The following is a 24,752-nucleotide window of genomic DNA, read 5'->3' as shown; positions in this document are numbered from 1 at the left end:
GATCTATTTCCGGCGAGGGTGTATTGGACGGTTCTGGCTCTTCTTCCAAACATTGTATTTTATTACAGATTTCTATACCCTCTGGGTCATCTCCTATTGCTAGGGTGACCATACCATCTGGATGATAAGTAATGTTTGCTCCTATTTTCTGAAGAATATCTGCTCCTAATAAATTAGTAGGGGCTCCTCTGGAAATCAAAAAGCGTGACAAAAACATGTGATTCCCTATTTTTACTTTTAAAGGTTTAGTCAGTGGGGCATCGGACAAAAGACCGTCATAACCACTTATGGGTATGGTGTCACGGGAGGTCATGTGTGGAGGGACTACTGAATCAGATAATAAGCTGCGTGATGCTCCTGTGTCAACTAAACAAGGAATATGTTTACCTTCCACCTTCATCAACATGTGGAGCATTTTATTCTCTGATTCAGCTAGGACTGGGGCAAGTCATGCGGTCGGATCGTCCCTATCGTTGGTACGCCTCTGTCTGTTGTCCCTCGTGTCTCTGTCCGTGTTTCCTTCCTGTTCGTCTTTTATTCTTTTCCTACAGTCTCTTTTTATATGTCCCACCTTGTTGCAGTAATAACAGGTAAGAGGTTTACGGGAGGAATTCCCTCCTTCATTGACCCGGGCAACAGTGTTAACTCCCGGTGTCCTTCTGGGTTTAGTTTCTGCTAAATCAGCCTCTATGCCTTGTGCTTTCTGCAACAATGTTCCTCTGTCCCGTATGGCTCTCCATTCGGGAGTATATGCCTTCAGTTTGTCACCTATTTGGGGTACTAGTCCTTCCATAAACTGCCGATTGAAAGCCCTAATGGTGACGGGTAAGGCTAAATCTAGACCTTCGTCAGCCATCATGCTTTCCATGTTGAGGTAAAATTCTGTAACAGTCTGACCTGGGGCCTGTTTTATGGGCGCTGTCGAACCCCTTTCCTGCTGTTTCCTTTGGCAAAATTCTCGTAACTGATTAATAAACAGGGGTCTAGAGTCTATATGACGGGGGTGTACTCCTGGTGGATTTGCCGCTGGATCCCCTTGTGGTCTATGTGGAGCAATTTCATTCATAAATTGATTAAACATTGTTAGTGTCATTTTATGTCTACACAAATCTTCCCCATCTTGCCAAGCTGCTTCATGTGTGTCTAGTAATTGTGTCACGAATCTACAGAATGCGGCAGGTTTTGCTACGGGATCAGGAGCATTCTGTATTAATGCCATAAGAGTGTCAGCCGACCAAGGTGTCCATGTCCTCAGAACGACTTGTTGAGTCACTGTAGGTGGCTGTCCTGCTTGACCCGCATTTGGATTATTTACTTGTATTACCCTAGTCCGACTGTGGACTGGAGCTACGGACTCTGGTCTTTGAGCTCCGCAATGTACACATTCCTGTGCCCAGTCTGTATTTTGGGTACCGCATACTCGGCATACCCATCCTCTTCCTCTTAAGGAAGGATAAAGTTTTGGTCTTTCGTTACCCGGTGTGGTAGTGGTATAAGGAGGTGGAGTACCTCCCGTTTTTACTCCATCCTCGGGAGCAGAAGGGAGACTCTTGCGTCGGACCTTCATGTCCCATCCACCCTGTTCATGACAATACTTCCATCCCTCCTCTTTAGCCCTGTTGGAAACCTTAATTAAACATTGTATTTGTGATACCCATCTGTTCTGCAGGAACTCTCCCTGTCTGTCTCTCTTTATATTCTCCCAACCTTCTACACTTAGCCCATTTTCTCCATCCATTCCAAATTTCTTGAGAACCCTATTCGTGCCCTGTGCCTTGTCCTTCCCATACAACATTGTAATTATGTCTTTAACAGCATAACATTTCTGAGATTCCTCCTGGGGTTTACCATGTGTCTGGCCCATTTTGACAGTCCTGCCTAGGTGGCGTTTGGATCACTTACTAAGTGTCTCGTTGCCTTCTCCTCCTAGGGTGCCAAAATACTAAAACTTTGTCTGGGGTACTTATTCTGAAACCGAACTACTTTTACACCCCAACCAGATAAATGCGACTACTAATACAACAGAAACAATAATCACAATCATCACTTGTAGGTGGCCAAACACATATGACTAGATCTCCGGGACTTTGTGGAGACCTTATTCCCTTCCCTTTAACATGGAATTTCTCAGCAATCGTTTCTTATTCCTGCTTTATTGAGGCAGTCAGGACTTATACTTTCAACCCGTTTTTAGGCTCATGAATCAAAAAGCGTATATCAAACTTAAGTGTCGGACCCCCAAGTACTCTTACGAGTTAAGGGCGCATTCCGTTACTCATTGGGATGATATATGTTTCAATTCACACCATACAAACAGGGCTTATCTCAGTCACAACAGACAGATGACAAGGAGACAGACAAGAAACAACGGTAACATAAGTCAAATATTAAATTCAAGACTCGCTTACTACAGAGGTTGGTATTACCTGAAGAACAATACAGACAGATCGGGTGGGCACAAATCTAAGAAGCACAGAGTTTATAAGAAAATAAAGCTTTTCTTACCTGCGCAGGTTTTGTCTGTGGTTCCTGATGTGCCCGACCTCTTCGTTCCGTCCTTATGTTCGTTCGCCTCTTGTAGTTTCTTTAGCGAAGTCCCTGTTCGTGCGCCAAAAATGTTAGGTGTGACTACTGCAAGTCACCTATTCATCAAGTTATGTTACCGTTTCCCAATTGTTATTAGAGTTCTTATCTAAGCAATGAGACACGGAAAGAAGTTCTCAGTATATCTGCTCAGAAAGTCGCACCCAACTCTGAGGTCCTTTATTAACACAGCTCTTTTTATACACTAAAAAAGACAGGCGTTAAAAATGTTGAAACAAAACAACTTCCATAAAAGGCAATTTCTAAGTGTCTTCTGCTTTTAGAGTTGATGTGGCAGATGACCCTTACGACATGGTTTCCTCTTATGTGTACGTGACTGCACCCATCCGGACTTAAGGATGATGTGTCTTTAAGTTACTGAAAATAAAACAGACGAGATAAGCATTTAGTGAAACATACTGTCAACCATCTTGGTTTCTTATACCTTGATCCTCACACCCCCCTACAATAAAAAAAACACATAATGTCATACATAACACTACACTGCCCCCCTAGTGGTTAACTCCTTCACTGCCAGTGTCATTTACACAAGAATCAATGCATTTAAATAGCATTGATTGCTGTATAAATGACAATGGTCCCAAAAATGTGTCAAAAATGTCCGACGTGTTCGCCATAATGTTGCAGTCACAATAAAAATCGCTGATCGCCGCCATTACTAGTAAAAAAAAAATATTAATAAAAATGCTATAAAACTATCCCCTATTTTGTAAACTCTATAACTTTTGCGCAAACAATCAATAATCGCGAAGTGCAATTTTTTTTTACCAAAAATATGTAGAAGAATACGTATCGGCCTAAACTGAGGAAAAATTATTTTTTTTATATATTTTTTGGGGATATTTATTATAGCAAAAATTAAAAAATATTGAATTTTTTTCAAAATTGTCGCTCTATTTTTGTTTAGTAGCACAAAAAATAAAAACCGCAAAGGGGCCTGGTCCTTTGGCTGCAAATTGGTCCGGGGCTTAAGTGGTTAAAAGGGGGGATAGTGGCAATCTTTATATACAGCCTCCCTCTCGAGCTTGGGTGGCAATAATGACTGTTTCCATAGATACAGTGGAGGGGTGAACGTAGCCACCCAGGGACAAGAAATGTCTTCTTCAAAAGAATATGTAGGTGAAAATATAGTGAAAATACACAAAAATGAAAACTAAAGCAGCTGTGGGTTCTTGCTAGGTTGATGATGTCAAGAGGCCCTTACCTTTGTGTATGTGTGGGTGGGGAGTCATACAGGAATAGTGAAATAAAATATATTACTTGCTGTGCCAGGCATCTTAAAACTTTTAATCCTTTGAGATGGTGAATAATAGCTTCCCAAACGTCTACCAAACTTCAAATTACTGAAATCCGAAAAAGTTGTCAACCAAGTAAATCTGTAAGGGAACAAAAAGACAAAATTTAATAATAAATTCTCATTACCTAAATATCACACAAAGTTATTGGCTATAACTACGTCATTAGACAACTACTGAACAAGGGCTGATCCACAGGCAAAGCCAATGACCTCTTATGATTTGTGCAGATTTTGAAACCCTTTACCTTCAAAGTGTCAGTGACCACCTATGACAGTGATGGCGAACATTGGCACCCCAGATGTTTTGGAACTACATTTCCCATGATGCTCATCTTCACTACAGAGTGCCGGAGCATCATGGGAAATGTAGTTCCAAAACATCTGGGGTGCCGAGGTTCACCCTCACTGACCTATGACGATGGGATCATTTGTTTAAAAGGGTGTGTGTGTGTGTGTGTGTGGTGGGGGGTAAAATTACCAGTGACCAACAATGATAAGGTAAAGAAATGAAAGGTAATTGAAAGCAAACACAAATTCTTTTTTTTTCCCCTTTATGGCTTTTTCACACAGGAACGCGGTATTGGAAACCCATGCGCGTTTTCATCATCGAGTTCAAATCGCACTGGGTACGCAATCTTCTGTGGGTGTCAATAGATTCGGAATAACACTCCAAATGCAATGCCTTTGCCTGCACCCGATCGCATGGTACCACAGGTATTTAATAAGGGCCAGTTCACACCACACCAGTGCATTTTTTTCTGCATCAAAAACGCATGGAAAGTAGGCTATATGGTTTCCAATAGTATAGTTCACACCAGTGTGGTTAGTTCCAGGGCTTAACAGTTCCAGAAAAAAAAAAGTAGAACATGCTGCATTTGTCCTGCACTGGACTGTACTGGAATGCTGTAAAACGCATCAAAACCGCACCGCAACGCATCAAAAACACATTCAAAGATGCACTGGACCCCAGTACAGTGAAGAAAAAAAACAGTAAAAGAAGAAAAAAAAAAGCATATGGAATGCATCCACAAATGCATCAAAAAGCCAACAAAAACACTTTAAAAACGTGCATGTAGAAACACGTCCAGAACGGATTTGGAATGCGTTTTTGTGGTGTGAACCAGCCCTTAGAAGCATGGCGAGTTTTTGGAGGTTGTCATTTTTTTTTCACATTTTTTAGGGAAATTAAGTAATTAAAAAAATAAAATGCAATTATTTTTTTACATTGTTATATAACGGGGGTGGCTGTGACAGTATGTAAAAAGTAAAAAAAGATGACACTTTACAATTTTACAATTTACTTTACTTTTTTTTTTTTTTTTACACACTGTGATCAGAGCAATACAGTTTTACCATTATTTGGCACATTTTTTTTGCAGAAATAAAGATATATATAAAAAAAAAAAATCACAATTTCCCACTGGCTTCCTGGGCTTTACATCCGGCGTTCTGGATGAGTGAGTGTGTTTGGCACCATTCTCTGGGCGCAGGGGCGTAACTATAGGGGGTGCAGCAGTCGCGACCGCAACTGGGCCCTGTGATGCAGGGGGCCCATGCAGCCCCCTCTACATATGGCCGGCAGTAGCATAGGAAGCTAGCACACACTATTACATACCCCTCCATATCCCCCTGGGGACAGGGACCCCTTCTCACCTGGGGGCAGTAACTTCATCTGCCCTGGAGAAAAGGACCTCATCTCTTCTGGGGACAGGGACCCAATTCTGCCTAGGGACAATCGCCCAATGGGGCACCTAAAAACGTAAAAAAAAAAAAACTACTGATACTAGTGGTGGAGCTACAGGGCTCACAAAGGTCATACTTGTGACCACGCCCTGGAGTTCCACTGCCGGACTCTGAGGGAAGGGCCCTGGCTGGGGTTCAGGGGGGCCCTTCATGGTTTCTTGCATCGGGGCCCTGAAGGTTCTAGTTACGCCACTGGCTGGGCGGTTATCACTCGGGTTGACACCTTCCCTCTCTCCCATATCTGCCAGCGTGACGTTGGTGGCAAACAATGGCTGCAGTGGAGTATTCATACTTCCACTGTTTGAACGGGCGCGCTCTGTTTGGGCGGGTGCTCTCTGGGTTATAATGCACGGCTATTTCACATACATGCACATCCACTTAAGAGGTCATTTTCATCTTTCATCTCTGCTTTTTTAGTTTTTTTGCCTTTGTAGTTTTTTTATCTCCGTTCATCTTTTCACCCATCTCATTTAAGTTCAGGCACATCAACAATATTGGTCTTTCCTTTATAGTGTGTGTATTTTTTTCATGTTTTTTTCACATTCTATTCCACATTTACGTACTTCCCACATCTTTTACCACGTTCTTATAATAGATTTGGATTATTGCTTCACCAGTAATATAATAATATCTCACATACTGCTCATATATTCATACACACTTTTCTATTCATTTACAGATGTTTTCATTCACACACCATGCACATACATGGATTTTGGTGGGCTCCACTCCCCCAGTCACACTTCACCCTTCAGGATTCCCCATTGCTTTTCCATTGTTTTTGCCACCTCTGCTCCCGTGGGAGACAATTGTCCGCCGCTTCGCCGTGGCATCCAACGCCGCACTCCACGTTCATTGTTGACCTGTAAGTATGGGTGAATGTTCCATCATTCCCCCTTCCCCATCTCATATGTGTTCAGTTTACTCACTGTTCACCTTTCAATTCTTTAGACATCCCTACAGCGTCTGCTCCTGATGAGTGACAGTTAGGCACAAAACGCATCGAGCTATAGATGCTACAATCATGGTTATACATCCAGTTGTTTAAGCCAACAATGCTGCTACCTTATGTTTACAGTCAGTGACTATTTTATCACTAATGTATGGGACGTCATATACAATTGTATCTTATTTTTACATATTTATATCGCATATTATAAATTATGCAAATCAAACTTTAGATGGCTCGCGGGTCTCAATGTATCTCTGTGCCAGTAATATATTGTATTGTATGTTGTATTTATGGAATAAAATGAATTTTGATAACCTTCAGTGCCTCCTTGCTCTCCAGCTGCATGCTTCACTCAAAGTCCTAAACCCTTTCCAGTCTTGCAATGCATCATGGGAAATATAGTTCCACAATCAAGTAAAGCCTTCTCTGATTGGTTGAAAATAACCAACAGGTGCCCAAGTAAAGCCTTCTCTGATTGGTTGAAAGGAACAAACAACGGCCAAGCTTTGACACCCATGCAGTGTGATGAGGAATACATACATAATGGAAATATGAATATAATAGAAAAGTCATTATTATCAGAGAACGCTGCTAGGTGGCAAGTTTGCTTAACCACTTAACAACCAGCGCAGGCCGATGTACGTCCATTTTTTGAAGAGGGATATCTCGGTAACGGCAGCAGCTGCTGCCACAACCGAGGTATCCATCTCTTCAGGCGCCAGTCATGTGTGCGATAACGGTCGTCTCTGCGGCGGGTTCGCCACGAGATCACCGCTATCGGCGGCGGGAAAGGTGCCAACCCCCTCCCGTGCCCTCCACCGCTTACCGGAGCCATCAGTAGCGGCGAAGGCGATCGGGTCCTATTGATGGCTGGGTATGGAGACGAGTGAGGCTAAGATGGCCCCCACTCGTCTCTATACCATAGGAGGGCGGAAGCGACGTCAAAATGTCACTTCCGCCCATATCTCTTAAAGGTATATTTTTTCAATGTCATTTTTTCAAATGACATTTTTTTTTATTGCATTTAGGTTCAAATATGAGATCTGAGGACTTTTTGACCCCAGATCTCATATTTAAGAGGAACTGTCATGCTTTTTTTCTATTACAAGGGATGTTTACATTCCTTGTAATAGGAAAAAAGTGATCAATTTTTAATTTTTTTTTAAAACAGTGTAAATATAAATAAAATCAATTAAAATAAATAAGAAAAAATAAAAAAAAAGTTTTTTAAAAACACCCTGTCCCGACGAGCTTGGGAGGAGAAGCGAGCGCATACATGAGTAGCGCCCGCATATCAAAATGGTAGTCAAACCACACATGTCAGATATCGCCGCGATCGGCAGAGCAAAAGCAATAATTCTAGCCCTAGACCTCCTCTGTAACGCAAAAAATGCAACCTGTAGAATTTTTAAAATGTCGCTTATGGAGATTTTTGAGGCTAAAAGTTTGACGCCATTTCACGAGCGGGCGCAATTTTGAAGCGTGACATGTTGGGTATCAATTTACTCGGTGTAACATTATCTTTCACAATATAAAAAAAAAATTGGGCTAATTTTACTGTTGTCTGATTTTTTTATTCAAAAAAGTGATTTTTTTTCCAAAAAAAGTGCATTTCTAAGACCGCTGCGCAAATACAGTGTGAAAAAAAGTATTGCAATGACCGCCATTTTATTCTCTAGGGTGTTAGAAAAAAAATATATAAAATGTTTGGGGGTTCTAAGTAATTTTCTAGCAAAAAAAACGTTTTTAAACATGTAAACACCGAGTGTGAAAAAGAGGCCTGGTCCTTAAGACCCCTTTCACACGGGCGTTTTTTTAGGCGTTTTTCAAGCGCTTTAGCGTTAAAAAAAGTGCCTGTGAAGCACTTGAAAGAAGCCCTTTCACAATGTCAGCGCTCGAAAAACGCTCATAAAGAGCCGCTTTAACTAGCAGCGCTTTACCAGCATTTTTCGAGCGCTATTGGGGCGCTTTTAACCCCTGCTAGTGGCCAAACAACGGGTTAAAAGCGCCCACAAAACACGGCTGCCAAAAGCGTTTTTCAGGCGCTTTTCAGGCGTTTTTCAGGTGCTTCCCATTGATTTCAATGAAAAGGGGCACTTTAGGAGCGGTGTATTCACCTCTCCAAAAGCGCTGCAAAGAAGCTGCTTGCAGGACTTTTTTTTTACGCCCTGCCTCAGTGTGAAAGCACTTGGGTTTTTACATTGGGATTGCAGTTGCGGCTTCTTTCAGGCGCTTTTTTTAACGTTAAAGCGTCTGAAAAATGCCCCAGTGTGAAAGGGATCTCAGTGTGAAAGCACTCGGGCTTTTACATTGGGATTGCAGTTGCGGCTTCTTTCAAGCGCTTTACATGCGCTTTTTTTAACGCTAAAGCGCCTGAAAAACGCCCCAGTGTGAAAGGGGTCTAAGTGGTTAAATTGGACCTCCAATCTAAACTTATATCCAGACAAAGGTTTTTTTTTTTCAATTTTGTATAGATTGTGGACATTTAGAAATCTTATTGAGGCTCTGAATGCCCCCTATTGACATTTCACCTTTCTATTCTTTGTGAAACCCATCACCTGAGTGGGACACTGGTACAAATTGCCCCAGCGGGGACACTGTCATTAATAGGATCCTACCTAATGAGGTCTGAAAATAACAGTCATATGTGTAAAAATAAAGATCCTTATTCTTGTGTAAAGATGTGTGAATTGTGATGGACAGCTCAGTGTATACATTCGATCTATGTGCAGGTACCCTCAGCTCTCACCCACACCAGTCCATCTACTAAAATGCCTGCATACTGGTAGGGTATGTACACTGCATTGGGTAAGGGTGGTGAGTAGTGATGCCACAACATAGTGAGGTTTATTTACTAAAGGTAAATCCACTTTGCACTACACATGCACTTGGAAGTAAAGTTGCTGTAAATCTGAGGGGGACAAGCAAGGAAAATAAAAAACAGCATTTTTGGATGATAAAATCAGCAGAGCTTCCCCTCATTTCAGATCTTCCCCTCAGATCTACAGTGACTGCATTTCCAAGTGCACTTGTAGTGCAAAGTGGATTTGTCTTTAGTAAATCAACCCCATTGCATGGTATAGTTTTTATCCTCTATTGAAGTGGTACAAAATGGCACGTCATTCATCTCTGTGCATTGCAGTTGTGGTGCTGTGAGTTGCGCTGCATACAAAAGCACACAGTCTGCATTTACACAACACGCCATAACGCAGCATTATGGTGTGGGCAAGGCACTTTTTCCTGCGTGTGATTTAGTTGAGTCTGCATTGATCTGATGTGCCAGGGGATTCTGTGTCAGGGGATTGACTCTTCTAAAGTAAGGGAATGGGAAATTTGATATAAAGGGCACTCTAATGGGGACATTTGATGTAAGGGGGCCCACTGATGGGAACACTCGATGTAAGGGGCTACTTTGTTGGGGATACCTGATGTAATGGACACTCTGATGGGGGCACCTAATGTAAGGGGTGTACTCTGATGGGAAGATTTTGAGTAAGGGGGTACTCTAATTGGGGACACCTGATCTAAGGGAGGTACTGTGATTGGAATGTTTGATGTAAGGGGGCCCCCTGATTGGGACATCTGATAGAAGGGGCACTCTGATTGGAACGCTTGATGTAAGGGGGCCACCTGATTGGGACATCTGATATAAGGGGGTACTCTGATGGGGACACTTAATGTAAGGGGGGCCCTGATTGGAGGAGGTTACTCTGATGGGAACACCTGATGTTAGACAGTACTCTTATGGGGAAACCTGATGTAAGGGGATACTCTGATGGGGACCTGATGTATGGGGGCACCCTTATGTAGATACCTTATATAAGGGGGCACGCTAATGGGGGGGGCACCTGATGTAAGGGGGTACTGTATTGGGGTCACTTGATGTAATGGGGCTCTCTGATGGGGACACCTGATGTAAGGGGGGTACTGTATTGGGGACACCTGATTGAGACACCTGGTGTAAGGGCCCCCCCGATCAGAAAACCTGATGTAAGGGGGCCCCTTGATGGGAACACCTGATATAGAGGGGGGTATTCTATTGGAGACACCTGATAGAGGGGGCACTCTAAAGGAAACACCTGATAAAGCAGGTGGGGACACCGGATATAGAGGGGCGCTCTGATGGGGACACCGGATATAGAGGGGCACTCTGATGGGGACATCGCATATAGCGTGGCACTCTGATGGGGACACCAGATGTAGCATGGCACTCTGATGGGGACACTGGATATAGCAGGGCACTCTGATGTGGATACCTGATATAGTGGGGCACTCTGATGGGCACACCTTAGGTAGAAGGGGGTACTCTCATATGGACACCTGATGTAAGGGGCACTCTAAAGGCCCGTACACACGGTCGGACTTTTTGACAACAAACATGCAAATTAGCTGTTTTGGAGCAACATCCGACTGTGTGTACGCTCCATCGGACAAACTTTTTCTGTTTTCATCGGACTTTTGTTGGCTCTGCGAATGGACAAACTTTTTGACAACAGAAGTCCGATGGAGCAAAGTCCTACCGTGTGTACGCAAAAGCATCGGACTTTTGTACAAGGTACAAACACGCATGCTCAGAACCATTGCAAACGATCAGACTACAATACAGAAGTTGACCAAAGGTGGCGCTGGAGTCATTGAACGTCCTCTTTTGAAGCGGCGTCAGTACGTTGTGACGTCATTACGTTCGTGTTTGTTGTCAAAAAGTCCGACCGTGTGTATGCAATACAAACTTGTGGACAACACACTTTGTACAAAAGTCCACGGAAAAGTTTGTACAAGTCCGACCGTGTGTATGGGGCTTTATGGTCACCTTCTGTTTAGTATCAAACTGTGGATTCATGGACATGTGCAGGAGCAGACCCAGTGAAGCTAATACACTAAAGGATTTATGAATGTTTGCACAATAAAGTGCACCAAAGTTTTACTGCAATTATCCAATCATGTGAAAGAAAAATTCTTAACGCATTTCATCTGATTGGATATATATATATACAGTATATATAGTGAACATTTTTAAATCCTTATTATTTGTAGCAGGGAGATCTGATCAGTGGAGTCTCCAAAACCTATAGGACGATAATGAGTGGTTTAACCCACCTGCCTCAACTTGTTGACACGGCTGCTTGTAGTTCCTTCTATTAATGAACTAATATTGGGACCTGAACCTACGGGAAGCTACCACTTGAGAGCCATGGAATTCTCTGCCCCAATCCACATGTAACAAAGGAGTGTTATGCTGGCTGATATCATCCAAATATGCCTGTAGGGCCACATTTGGACAATAGCAAATATAGGCATCACTAGTCTGTGCCAAGGGTATATGTGACATGATGGAACACAGGAGCACAAATGGGGGAAAACGTTGTCACCCCCATTATAGAAAGTACATGAACAAGGTTCTTCAAGGCTGGATCACCAGTTATTAAGTGCAAACAACTTTGGAAATGATGAGACTTTAGTGAGTAGGCATCAATCTAATTGGACGAAGGGAAGGTTCTGGACAGCCGCACTCAAAATGCCTTTATTAAAAAGGAGGTAATAATTCAAAAAGTTTAAGCCACAGCAAACAACGGATCACAGGGACTGACACGTTTCAAACTTTTAAAAGTGCTTATTCCGCTATGAATAAGCACTTTTGAAAGTGTGAAACACGTCACCTCCTGTGATCGGTTTGCTGTGGCTTGTACTTTTTGATTACCTTTTTTTTTTTTATTTTTTTTTAATAAAGGCATTTGATTTTGAGTGTGGCTGTCCAGAATCTTCCCTTCATCCAATTATCTATGCTTAGCCAGCACCTGCTGCTCCTGTTCTGAGGAGAGCTACATTTCCGGGCACCCTTCCTAGAGCGGCATCGCTCTTCCCCTAGGCATAAATCTACTTGAATATACAGTATATTAGTAGAGTGATTGTATTTTATTTGGACCATGGTAAATTTACGGATTTTACTTCTGAATATTCAGTTTCTTCTCCCAGTCGTCTTGCTTAACTCAGTCTTGAGCTCCTTATTGTATAAATTATATTCAAAGTTGGAGTGAAAACAGCATAGACCACAAACAGGGCAGGCATTGGAAATCATGGGACCCCATACAACTTACCTGGGCAGGGCCCCCAATAGAAGATTAGGAGTTGACCTGTAGGTGTGATAATAGTGGGAAAGGCTTAAACTTAAGACTATGTATAGTGTGGGTGTAAGGTGCAAGCAATGTACATAGTGCAAAATGTATAGAGGGCAGGAATCTTGAGAAAGGCCTGGTTCACACCACAAAAACGTTCTCCAGATCCTTTCTTGATGAGTTTATCCATCCACGTTAATGCATTCCCGGTCCGTTTTTGATGCATTTCCAGATGCATTCCAGTGCGTTTTACCGTGTTCCAGTGCAGGGAAAATACAGCAAGTTCTGCTTCCACTCTGGTGTGAACTATGCCATTGGAAACCATATAACCTACTTTCCATGCATTTGTGATGCAGAAAAAACACACTGGCCTGCATGTGGTGTGAAATGGCCCTCAATAAATACAAGAGACAGGAATGCATAAAGCCCAAAATGCCTGATCATCTACTAGTTTTTAAAAAAGGTCAGTACTTTCAGACGGATACGTTTGCCCTATTTAAGACTTTTGTTTCCCTCATGAGCTGTCAGGGGGTGGCAAAAACAGGCAACTGAGTTTTTACTGCTCATCCTAAGTCTAGAAAAGGGTTCTCTAAACTTTATAAAAAGGGTCAGTTTACTATCCATCAGACTTTTGGGGGGCTGGACTGTGGCCACTGGGAGCTGAAAAAGGTCCCAACATAAGTGGGGGAAAACACAATGCCCCATCGTTGCATCATCTTTACGAGAAATTTTGTCCAATCCTCTGTGTCATTGGAAGAAAGCGGGCCCCATCGTTGGTGTCATTAGGAGGAATTGTGCTCCTTCTCTGTGGTCAGTGGTGGGGATTATACCCCATTGTTGGTAACCCAATACATCTTGGGGAGGCCTCTCAGATGTGCCGCAGCTGCGATGGTTTGTGTTACCGCAATGCAAAATTTGGGCATTCATGCCAATGGGGCTGCGCCACAATCAAGAGTCAAACCCTTAGCTCTCACAATGGAGAGGATTATTACAGGCTGCTCAGGAACGACATTTAGAGGCGTTGCATCCCACACCAAGACAGGAAGACTGTAACCATGAAGATTTAATGCATGTGATGGACTGCACACCCTGTCCACCTATTTGCTGAGGAGGCAAAGCAGCCTGTGAGCTATAGGCTGTACGCACCACCTACTGTAGTCTCCTCAGCCAATGGGTATTGGAGGTTCCCTCAGTCCCTCCCTCATGACATCACCTGGGATCTGTTAAATCTTGGCCTGCTAGTTTACTATGTGGGCAGGGAGGATGTGAACCACAATACAGGGCAATCTTCTATTAACCACTTAAGGACCGCCTCACGCTGATACACGTTGGCAGAATGGCACGGCTGGGCACAAGCACATACTGGTACGTTGCTTTTTAAGTGCCCAGCCGTGGGTCGGGAGCGCGCTCCCGACCCGGTCCTGTGCTCCGGGACCGTGGCCGCAGGACCAGCGGACCCGATCTTGCCGGTGTCCTGCGATCGGGTCACAGAGCTGAAGAACGAGGAGAGGTCTGTGTAAACAAACCTCTCCCCGTGCTTCCCTGTGTGGCTGTCATCGATCGTCTCTTCCCTTTTATAGGGAAGGACGATCAATGACGTCACATGCCAGGCCACGCCCCCCTACAATAAAAAAAACACATAATGTCATACATAACACTACACTGCCCCCCTAGTGGTTAACTCCTTCACTGCCAGTCTCATTTACACAAGAATCAATGCATTTAAATAGCATTGATTGCTGTATAAATGACAATGGTCCCAAAAATGTGTCAAAAATGTCCGACGTGTTCGCCATAATGTTGCAGTCACAATAAAAATCGCTGATCGCCGACATTACTAGTAAAAAAAAAATATTAATAAAAATGCTATAAAACTATCCCCTATTTTGTAAACGCTATAACTTTTGCGCAAACAATCAATAATCGCTAAGTGCAATTTTTTTTACCAAAAATATGTAGAAGAATACGTATCGGCCTAAACTGAGGAAAAATTATTTTTTTTATATATTTTTTGGGGATATTTATTATAGCAAAAATTAAAAAATATTGAATTTTTTTCAAAATTGTCGCTCTATTTTTGTTTAGTAGCACAAAAAATAAAAACCGCAAAGGGGCCTGGTCCTTTGGCTGCAAATTGGTCCGGGGCTTAAGTGGTTAAAAGGGGGGATAGTGGCAATCTTTATATACAGCCTCCCTCTCGAGCTTGGGTGGCAATAATGACTGTTTCCATAGATACAGTGGAGGGGTGAACGTAGCCACCCAGGGACAAGAAATGTCTTCTTCAAAAGAATATGTAGGTGAAAATATAGTGAAAATACACAAAAATGAAAACTAAAGCAGCTGTGGGTTCTTGCTAGGTTGATGATGTCAAGAGGCCCTTACCTTTGTGTATGTGTGGGTGGGGAGTCATACAGGAATAGTGAAATAAAATATATTACTTGCTGTGCCAGGCATCTTAAAACTTTTAATCCTTTGAGATGGTGAATAATAGCTTCCCAAACGTCTACCAAACTTCAAATTACTGAAATCCGAAAAAGTTGTCAACCAAGTAAATCTGTAAGGGAACAAAAAGACAAAATTTAATAATAAATTCTCATTACCTAAATATCACACAAAGTTATTGGCTATAACTACGTCATTAGACAACTACTGAACAAGGGCTGATCCACAGGCAAAGCCAATGACCTCTTATGATTTGTGCAGATTTTGAAACCCTTTACCTTCAAAGTGTCAGTGACCACCTATGACAGTGATGGCGAACATTGGCACCCCAGATGTTTTGGAACTACATTTCCCATGATGCTCATCTTCACTACAGAGTGCCGGAGCATCATGGGAAATGTAGTTCCAAAACATCTGGGGTGCCGAGGTTCACCCTCACTGACCTATGACGATGGGATCATTTGTTTAAAAGGGTGTGTGTGTGTGTGTGTGTGTGTGGTGGGGGGTAAAATTACCAGTGACCACCAATGATAAGGTAAAGAAATGAAAGGTAATTGAAAGCAAACACAAATTCTTTTTTTTTCCCCTTTATGGCTTTTTCACACAGGAACGCGGTATTGGAAACCCATGCGCGTTTTCATCATCGAGTTCAAATCGCACTGGGTACGCAATCTTCTGTGGGTGTCAATAGATTCGGAATAACACTCCAAATGCAATGCCTTTGCCTGCACCCGATCGCATGGTACCACAGGTATTTAATAAGGGCCAGTTCACACCACACCAGTGCATTTTTTTCTGCATCAAAAACGCATGGAAAGTAGGCTATATGGTTTCCAATAGTATAGTTCACACCAGTGTGGTTAGTTCCAGGGCTTAACAGTTCCAGAAAAAAAAAAGTAGAACATGCTGCATTTGTCCTGCACTGGACTGTACTGGAATGCTGTAAAACGCATCAAAACCGCACCGCAACGCATCAAAAACACATTCAAAGATGCACTGGACCCCAGTACAGTGAAGAAAAAAAACAGTAAAAGAAGAAAAAAAAAAGCATATGGAATGCATCCACAAATGCATCAAAAAGCCAACAAAAACACTTTAAAAACGCGCATGTAGAAACACGTCCAGAACGGATTTGGAATGCGTTTTTGTGGTGTGAACCAGCCCTTAGAAGCATGGCGAGTTTTTGGAGGTTGTCATTTTTTTTTCACATTTTTTAGGGAAATTAAGTAATTAAAAAAATAAAATACAATTATTTTTTACAGTGTTATATAACGGGGGTGGCGGTGACAGTATGTAAAAAATAAAAAAAATTACACTTTACAATTTACTTTACATTTTTTTTATTTTTTTTATTTTACACACTGTGACCAGAGCAATACAGTTTTACCATTATTTGGCACATTTTTTTGCAGAAATAAAGATATAAAAAAAAAAAAAATTTCCCACTGGCTTCCTGGGCTTTACATCCGGCATTTTGGATGAGTAAGTGTGTTTGGTGCCATTCGCTGGGCGGTTATCACTCGGGTTGACGCCTTCCCTCTCTCCTCCATATCTGCCGGCGTGACGTTGGTGGCAAACAATGGTTGCAGTGGAGTATTCATACGTCCACTGTTTGAACGGGCGCGCTCTGTTTGGGCGGGTGCTCTCTGGGTTATCATACACGGCTATTTCACATGCATGCACATCCACTTAAAGTGGTTGTATACTCCAATTTTTAACTTTTACCTACAGGAAAGCCTATAGTAAGGCTTACCTGTAGGTAAAAAAAATATCTCCTAAACCTGTACGGTTTAGGAGATATTCCCCTCGGTATGCGCCGCTGACTGCAGCGGCGCATGCGCGCAGGGGGATTCTCGGCCTGAAAATCCGGCAGTGGCCGGCCGGCCGGAATGAAATCTCCCGTGCGCATGCGCGGGAGTGACGATATCGCGGCTCCGGCCACTCACAGCGCCGGAGCCGCGATACCCGGAAGAAATCGGGCCAGATGTCGGGGCCTCGTTCTAAGGTAAGTATTTCATAATGAGCTAGTATGCGGTGCATACTAGCTCATTATGCCTTTTGCTTTGCAGGTTTAAAAAAAAAAAAAAATTTGCGAGTTTACTACCGCTTTAAGAGGTCATTTTCATCTTTCATCCCTGCTTTTTTCGTTTTTTTGCCTTTGTAGTTTTTTATCTCCATTCATCTTTTCTCCCATCTCATTTAAAGCGGGAGTCCACCGGGACTCCGCGTTTTTTTTTTTTTTTTTTAAAAGCCAGCAGCTACAAATACTGCAGCTGCTGACTTTTAAATAGTGACACTTACCTGTCCAGCGCGCCCGCGATGTCGGCACCCGAAGCCGATCGCTCGCTCGGCGGCCGGGTCCCGCCGCCATCTTGGGTATGGGAATCAGGAAATGGAGCCTTTCGGCTTCATTTCCCGGTTCCCTACTGCGCATGCGCGAGCCGCGCGGCGCAATCCGGACGGTCCCCGCTGCCTCTGGGAGCTGTGTGTTTCCCAGCAGGCAGCGGGGCACTTCCTGAAGGGGGCGGGCGCTTGCGGAACGGGGGCGTAACCTACGCTCGTTCCGCAGGCAGCTAGCCCGGAAGTGGGTGCAGTTACCTGGATTATCCAGGTAACTGCACCCCCCTCCCCCCTGAAAGGTGCCGATTGTGGCGCCGGAGGGGGGGGGGGATCAGATGAGCGGAGGTCCATTTTAGGGTGGACCTCCGCTTTAAGTTCAGGCACATCAACAATATTGGTCTTTCCTTTATAGTGTGTGGGGTTTTTTTTCCATGTTTTTTTCACATTCTATTCCACATTTACATTTACTTCCCACATCTTTTACCACGTTCTTATAATAGATTTGGATTATTGCTTCACCAGTAATATAATAATATCTCCCATACGGCTCATATATCATACACACTTTTCTATTCATTTACAGATGTTTTTATCCACACACCATGCACATACATGGATTTTGGTGCTGTCCACTCCCCCAGTCACACTTCACCCTTCAGGATTCCCCATTGCTTTGCCATTGTTTTTGCCACCTCTGCTCCCGTGGGAGACAATTGTCCGCAGCTTTGCCGTGGCATCCAACGCCGCACTCCACGTTCATTGTTGACCTGTAAGTATGGGTGAATGTCCCATCATTCCCCCTTCCCCATCTCATATGTGATCAGTTTACTCACTGTTCACCTTTCAATTCTTTAGACATCCCTACAGCGTCTGCTCCTGATGAGTGACAGTTAGGCACAAAACGCATCGAGCTATAGATGCTACAATCATGGTTATACATCCAGTTGTTTGAGCCAACAATGCTGCTACCTTATGTTTACAGTCAGTGACTATTTTATCACTAATGTATGGGACGTCATATACAATTGTATCTTATTTTTACATATTTATATTGCATATTATAAATGGTGAAACTCAACTTTAGATGGCTCGCGGGTCTCAATGTATCTCTGTGCCAGTAATATATTGTATTGTATGTTGTATTTATAGAATAAAATGAATTTTGATAACCTTCAGTGCCTCCTTGCTCTCCAGCTGCATGCTTCACTCAAAGTCCTAAACCCTTTCCAGTCTTGCAATGCATCATGGGAAATATAGTTCCACAATCAAGTAAAGCCTTCTCTGATTGGTTGAAAATAACCAACAGGTGCCCAAGTAAAGCCTTCTCTGATTGATTGAAAGGAACAAACAACAGCCAAGCTTTGACACCCGTGCAGTGCGATGGGGAATACATACATAATGGAAATATGAATATAATAGAAAAGTCATTATTATCAGAGAACGCTGCTAGGTGACAAGTTTGCTTAATCACTTAACAACCAGCGTACGTCCAATTTTTGAAGAGGGATATCTCGGTAACGGCAGAAGCTGCTGCCACAACCGAGGTATCCATCTCTTCAGGCGCCAGTCATGTGTGCGATAACGGTGGTCCCCGCGAGATCACCGCTATCGGCGCCGGGAGAGGTGCCACCCCCCTCCCGCACCCTCCAACGCTTACCGGAGCCGTCAGTAGCGGCGAAGGCGTTCGGGTCCTATTGATGGCTGGGTATGGAGACAAGTGAGGCTAAGATGGCCCCCACTCGTCTCTATACCATAGGAGGGCGGAAGCGACGTCAAAACGTCACTTCCGCACTTCCGCCCATACCTCTTAAAGGTATATTTTTTCAATGTCATTTTTTCAAATGACATTTTTTTTTTTATTGCATTTAGGTTCAAATATGAGATCTGAGGACTTCTTGACCTCAGATCTCATATTTAAGAGGAACTGTCATGCTTTTTTCTATTACAAGGGATGTTTACATTCCTTGTAATAGGAATAAAAGTGATCATTTTTTTATTTTATTTTTTTTAAAACAGTGTAAAAATAAATAAAATCAATTAAAATAAATAAGAAAAAATTTAAAAAAAGGTTTTTAAAAACACCCTGTCCCGACAAGCTTGCGAGCAGAAGCGAGCGCATACATGAGTAGCGCCCGCATATCAAAATGGTAGTCAAACTACACATGTGAGGTATCGCCGCGATCGGCAGAGCGAAAGCAATAATTCTAGCCCTAGACCTCCTCTGTAACGCAAAAAATGCAACCTGTAGAATTTTTTAAATGTCGCTTATGGAGATTTTTGAGGCTAAAAGTTTGACGCCATTCCACGAGCGGGCGCAATTTTGAAGCGTGACATGTTGGGTATTAATTTACTCGGTGTAACATTATTTTTCACAATAATTTTACTGTTGTCTTATTTTTTTAATCAAAAAAGTGATTTTTTTCCAAAAAAAGTGCACTTCTAAGACCGCTGCGCAAATACAGTGTGAAAAAAAGTATTGCAATGACCGCCATTTTATTCTCTAGGGTGTTAGAAAAAAAATATATAAAATGTTTGGGGGTTCTAAGTAATTTTATAGCAAAAAAAACTGTTTTAAACATGTAAACACCGAGTCTGAAAAAGAGGCCTGGTCCTTAAGACCCCTTTCACACGGGCGTTTTTCAGGCGTTTTTCAAGTGCTTTAGCGTTAAAAAGAGTGCCTGTGAAGCACTTGAAAGAAGCCCTTTCACAATGTCAGCGCTCGAAAAACGCTCATAAAGAGCCGCTTAAACTAGCAGCGCTTTACCAGCGTTTTTTGAGCGCTATTGGGGCGCTTTTAACCCCTGCTAGTGGCCAAATAACGGGTTAAAAGCGCCCACAAAACGCGGCTGCCAAAAACGTTTTTCAGGCGCTTTTCAGGCATTTTTCAGGCGCTTCCCATTGATTTCAATGAAAAGGGGTGCTTTAGGAGCGGTGTATTTACCTCTCCAAAAGCGCTGCAAAGAAGCTGCTTGCAGGACTTTTTTTTGACGCCCTGCCTCAGTGTGAAAGCACTCGGGCTTTTACATTGGGATTGCAGTTGCGGCTTCTTTCAGGCGCTTTTTTTAACGTTAAAGCGTCTGAAAAACGCCCCAGTGTGAAAGGGATCTCAGTGTGAAAGCACTCGGGCTTTTACATTGGGATTGCAGTTGCGGCTTCTTTCAAGAGCTTTACATGCGCTTTTTTTAACGCTAAAGAGCCTGAGAAACGCCCCAGTGTGAAAGGGGTCTAAGTGGTTAAATTGGACCTCTAATCTAAACTTATATCCAGACAAAGGTTTTTTTTTTTTCAATTTTGTATAGATTGTGGACATTTAGAAATCTTATTGAGGCTCTGAATGCCCCCTATTGACATTTCACCTTTCTATTCTTTGTGAAACCCATCACCTGAGTGGGACACTGGTACAAATTGCCCCAGCGGGGACACTGTCATTAATAGGATCCTACCCAATGAGGTCTGAAAATAACAGTCATATGTGTAAAAATAAAGATCCTTATTCTTGTGTAAAGATGTGTGAATTGTGATGGACAGCTCAGTGTATACATTCGATCTATGTGCAGGTACCCTCAGCTCTCACCCATACCAGTCCATCTACTAAAATGCCTGCATACTGGTAGGGTATGTACACTGCATTGGGTAAGGGTGGTGAGCAGGGCCGGTGCAAGGATTTTTGACACCCTAGGCGAAACCTAATTTTGCCGCCCCCCTCTGGCTCCGCCCCCGACTCCACTGAGTTTGCCAGGTTCAATGGTTTAATTCAACCCTCTAACTGCTACATCTGCAAGACAGCTCGTTCATTTGAAAAACAGACTTACTAGCAGGATCACCAGGTGAATATAAAAGAGAAAACCTAAAAACAAAACTAATGCAGCCACCCATCTAAGAATTGGTAAGCTGCAGTATAATACATATTTTGCTTTACTTTAATACCACTTTAACTGGATAAAGTTAATCAAGTAATTCTGTTATACATCAATGTATAGGCAGATGATGGGAAGGAAGGCGTTAAAACAGGAGATAGACTGGAGTAAAGCTACTTCCAGTGCTGGCAAGGAGAGAGAGAGACAGGGGGTGAAAGAGAGAGGTCGAGAGGGAGGGAGGGAGGGAGAGAGAGAGAGGGGTCAGAGAGAGAGAGAGGGGTCAGAGAGAGAGAGAGGGGTCAGAGAGAGAGAGAGAGAGAGAGAGAGGGGTCAGAGAGAGAGAGAGAGAGAGAGAGAGAGAGAGAGAGAGAGAGAGGGGTCAGAGAGAGAGAGAGAGAGAGAGGGGTCAGAGAGAGAGAAAGAGAGAGGGGTCAGAGAGAGAGAAAGAGAGAGGGGTCAGAGAGAGAGAAAGAGAGAGGGGTCAGAGAGAGAGAGGGGTCAGAGAGAGAGAGGGGTCAGAGAGAGAGAGGGGTCAGAGAGAGAGAGGGGTCAGAGAGAGAGAGGGGTCAGAGAGAGGGGTCAGAGAGAGGGGTCAGAGAGGGGGGGGGTCGGGGAGAGGTGAGAGAGAGAGAGAGAGAGAGAGAGGTCAGGGAGAGAGAGACATGGGGTGACAGATAACAGGGAGATAGAGAAAGAGAAAAGGGGGTTAGAGAGAGAGATGGGGGTCAGAGAGAGAGGTCAGGGAGAGAGACAGGGGGTGACAGAGGTCAGAGAGATAGAGAAAGGGGGGTCAGAGAGAGAGAGGGGGGCATCAGAGAGAGAGGGGTCAGTCAGAGAGAGAGAGGGGTCAGAGAGAGGGGTCAGAGAGAGAGGTCAGAGAGAGAGAGAGAGAGAGAGAGAGAGAGAGAGGTTAGGGAGAGAAGGGGGTGTCAGAGAGAGAAAAAAAAGGGGGGTCAGAGAGAGGGGGGCAGAGAGAGAGGTCAGAGAGAGAGAGAGAGAGGGGTCAGAGAGAGAGAGGGGTCAGAGAGAGAGAGGGGTCAGAGAGGGGGGGGGGTCGGGGAGAGGTGAGAGAGAGAGAGAGAGAGAGAGAGACATGGGGTGACAGATAACAGGGAGATAGAGAAAGAGAAAAGGGGGTTAGAGAGAGAGATGGGGGTCAGAGAGAGAGGTCAGGGAGAGAGACAGGGGGTGACAGAGGTCAGAGAGATAGAGAAAGGGGGGTCAGAGAGAGAGAGGGGGGCATCAGAGAGAGAGGGGTCAGTCAGAGAGAGAGGGGTGTTAGACAGAAAGAGAGGGGGGCATCAGAGAGAGAGAGGGGGTAAGAAAGGGGGTGTCAGAGAGAGAGAGAGAGAGAGAGAGGGTCAGGAGAGAGGTCAGAGAGAGAGAGAGGTCAGAGAGAGAGAGAGAGAGGTCAGAGAGAGAGAGAGAGAGGTCAGAGAGAGAGAGAGAGAGAGAGAGAGAGGTCAGAGAGAGAGAGAGAGAGAGAGAGAGAGTCAGAGAGAGAGAGAGAGAGAGAGAGAGAGAGAGAGAGAGAGAGAGAGAGAGAGAGAGGTCAGAGAGAGAGAGAGAGAGAGGTCAGAGAGAGAGAGAGAGAGGTCAGAGAGAGAGGTCAGAGAGAGAGGTCAGAGAGAGAGGTCAGAGAGAGAGGTCAGAGAGAGAGAGAGAGGTCAGAGAGAGAGAGAGAGGTCAGAGAGAGAGAGGTCAGAGAGAGAGAGAGGGGGTGTCAGAGAGAGAGAGAGAGAGAGAGAGGGGGTGACAGAGAGAACAGGGAGATAGAGAAAAGGGGGGTCAGAGAGAGATGGGGGTCAGAGAGAGGTCAGGGAGAGAGACAGGGGGTGACAGAGAGAAAGGAGCGTCAGAGAGAGAGAGAGAGAGAGAGAGAGAGGTCAGTCAGAGAGAGAGAGAGAGAAAAGGGGGGTGAGAGAGAGAGAGAGAGAGAGGTCAGAGAGAGGGGGGGGTCAGAGAGAGAGAGGATCAGAGAGAGACATGGGGTGACAGAGAACAGGGAGATAGAGAAAAGGGGGGTCAGAGAGAGAGATGGGGGTCAGAGAGAGGTCAGGGAGGAGAGACAGGGGTGACAGAGGTCAGGGAGAGAGAGAAATGGGCGTCAGAGAGAGGGGGGCATCAGAGAGAGAGAGAGAGGGGGCATCAGAGAGAGAGAGGGGGCATCAGAGAGAGAGAGAGAGAGAGGGGGCATCAGAGAGAGAGGGGGCATCAGAGAGAGAGGGGGAATCAGAGAGAGAGAGAGAGGGGGGGTCAGAGAGAGATAGAGGGGTCACAGAGGTCAGAGAGAGGGGGGGTCAGAGAGAGAGAGAAGGGAGAGGGGGGGTCAAAGAGAGAGAAGGGAGAGGGGGGATCAGAGAGAGAGGGGGGGTCAGAGAGAGAGAGAAAGAGGGGGGTTAGAGAGAGAGAGAAGGGAGAGGGGGGTTAGAGAGAGAGAGAAGGGAGAGGGGGGTCAGAGAGAGAGAGAGGGGGGGTCAGAGAGAGAGAGAGGGGGGGTCAGAGAGAGAGAAAGAGAGGGGTGACAGAGGTCAGAGAGAGGGGGGGGGAGCAGGCTCTGGTCAGTGAAAGTGATCACTCACTTGGAATGTTCTCCGGGGGCTCACTGGTTCATGCAGCAGTTTCTCAGTGTGGCTGTTGGCTCGGCTGCTTGATTTTAATATTCCCGCCCACCTCCCCTTCACAGACGGAGCTCACAGGAGGGACGAGGCTGGAGAGAAGTGTGAAGCTGCTTGGGGCAGACATGCTGGAGGTGGATTGGACGGAGCACACAGGAGGGGCGGGACTCGGGAGAAGTGTGTAGCTGATCTGATGTGACATCATGATGTCAGAGCAGTAGTGATGGGAAGTCCGGATCTTTAAAGTGAATCGGTTCATTTCGAACTGCTCACTGAAATGAACCGATTCAATGAATCGATTCTTCGGTTCTTCGGTTCACTTGCTGAGTCTACTGACAAGCAAGTGAACCGAAGCTCTGATTCAACCTTCTTAAATGAGTAGAATCAGAAGACTGATTCACACAGAAGGTTGGCAGGTCCTGGTAATGTTTACTATGATTTAGTTCATCGGCGCAGAGCACAATTGTTGTCAATTGACAATTATTCCATTGTCAGATTAGCGCAGTGTCATGCATTTTGGTGATACACAAACAGCTGTGTTAGGCTGGGTTCACACTTGTGCGATGCGGGAACCCTGCGATTCCACGACGGGTTCCTGCATCGCACCCAACTCGCACGACAGTTCACAACGACATATGCGAACTGCTGGGGAGTGTCATACAATGTTAATGGCACCCCCATTTCAGTTCGCATGTCGCACTGCGAAGTGTCAGTTTGGACATGAATCGGATCGCATGAGTGCTATGCGATCCGATTCTGGTGCGGACCAAAAAAAGGGTCCTGTGC

At 44.4% G+C, this 24,752-nt stretch overlaps 1 protein-coding gene across 1 annotated transcript; it reads right to left on the bottom strand.

The window, feature by feature from the left end:
- Window positions 1–448: 448 nt before the first annotated feature.
- LOC143981861 (uncharacterized) lies at window positions 449–24,178 on the bottom strand. Its single transcript, XM_077480022.1, has 3 exons — window positions 23,931–24,178; window positions 15,092–15,263; window positions 449–3,980 (listed from the first exon to the last, which is right to left on the bottom strand). The coding sequence occupies exon 3, from the start codon at window positions 1,862–1,864 to the stop codon at window positions 449–451; it is 1,416 nt and encodes a 471-aa protein (XP_077336148.1). The 5' UTR covers window positions 1,865–3,980; window positions 15,092–15,263; window positions 23,931–24,178.
- Window positions 24,179–24,752: the final 574 nt, after the last annotated feature.

Source organism: Lithobates pipiens, unplaced genomic scaffold, assembly GCF_037356315.1.
Source record: "Lithobates pipiens isolate NorthernLeopardFrog02 unplaced genomic scaffold, aLitPip1_a1.2 Scaffold_16, whole genome shotgun sequence".
NCBI lineage: Eukaryota > Metazoa > Chordata > Amphibia > Anura > Ranidae > Lithobates > Lithobates pipiens.
Note: the sequence above shows the minus strand (reverse complement) of the source record. Positions and strands in the feature narration are given on the sequence as shown.

Bases quoted from the DNA above. Each gene is read 5' to 3' on its own strand.
- LOC143981861 (XM_077480022.1), bottom strand. From the start codon at position 1,864: ATGGGCCAGACACATGGTAAACCCCAGGAGGAATCTCAGAAATGTTAT.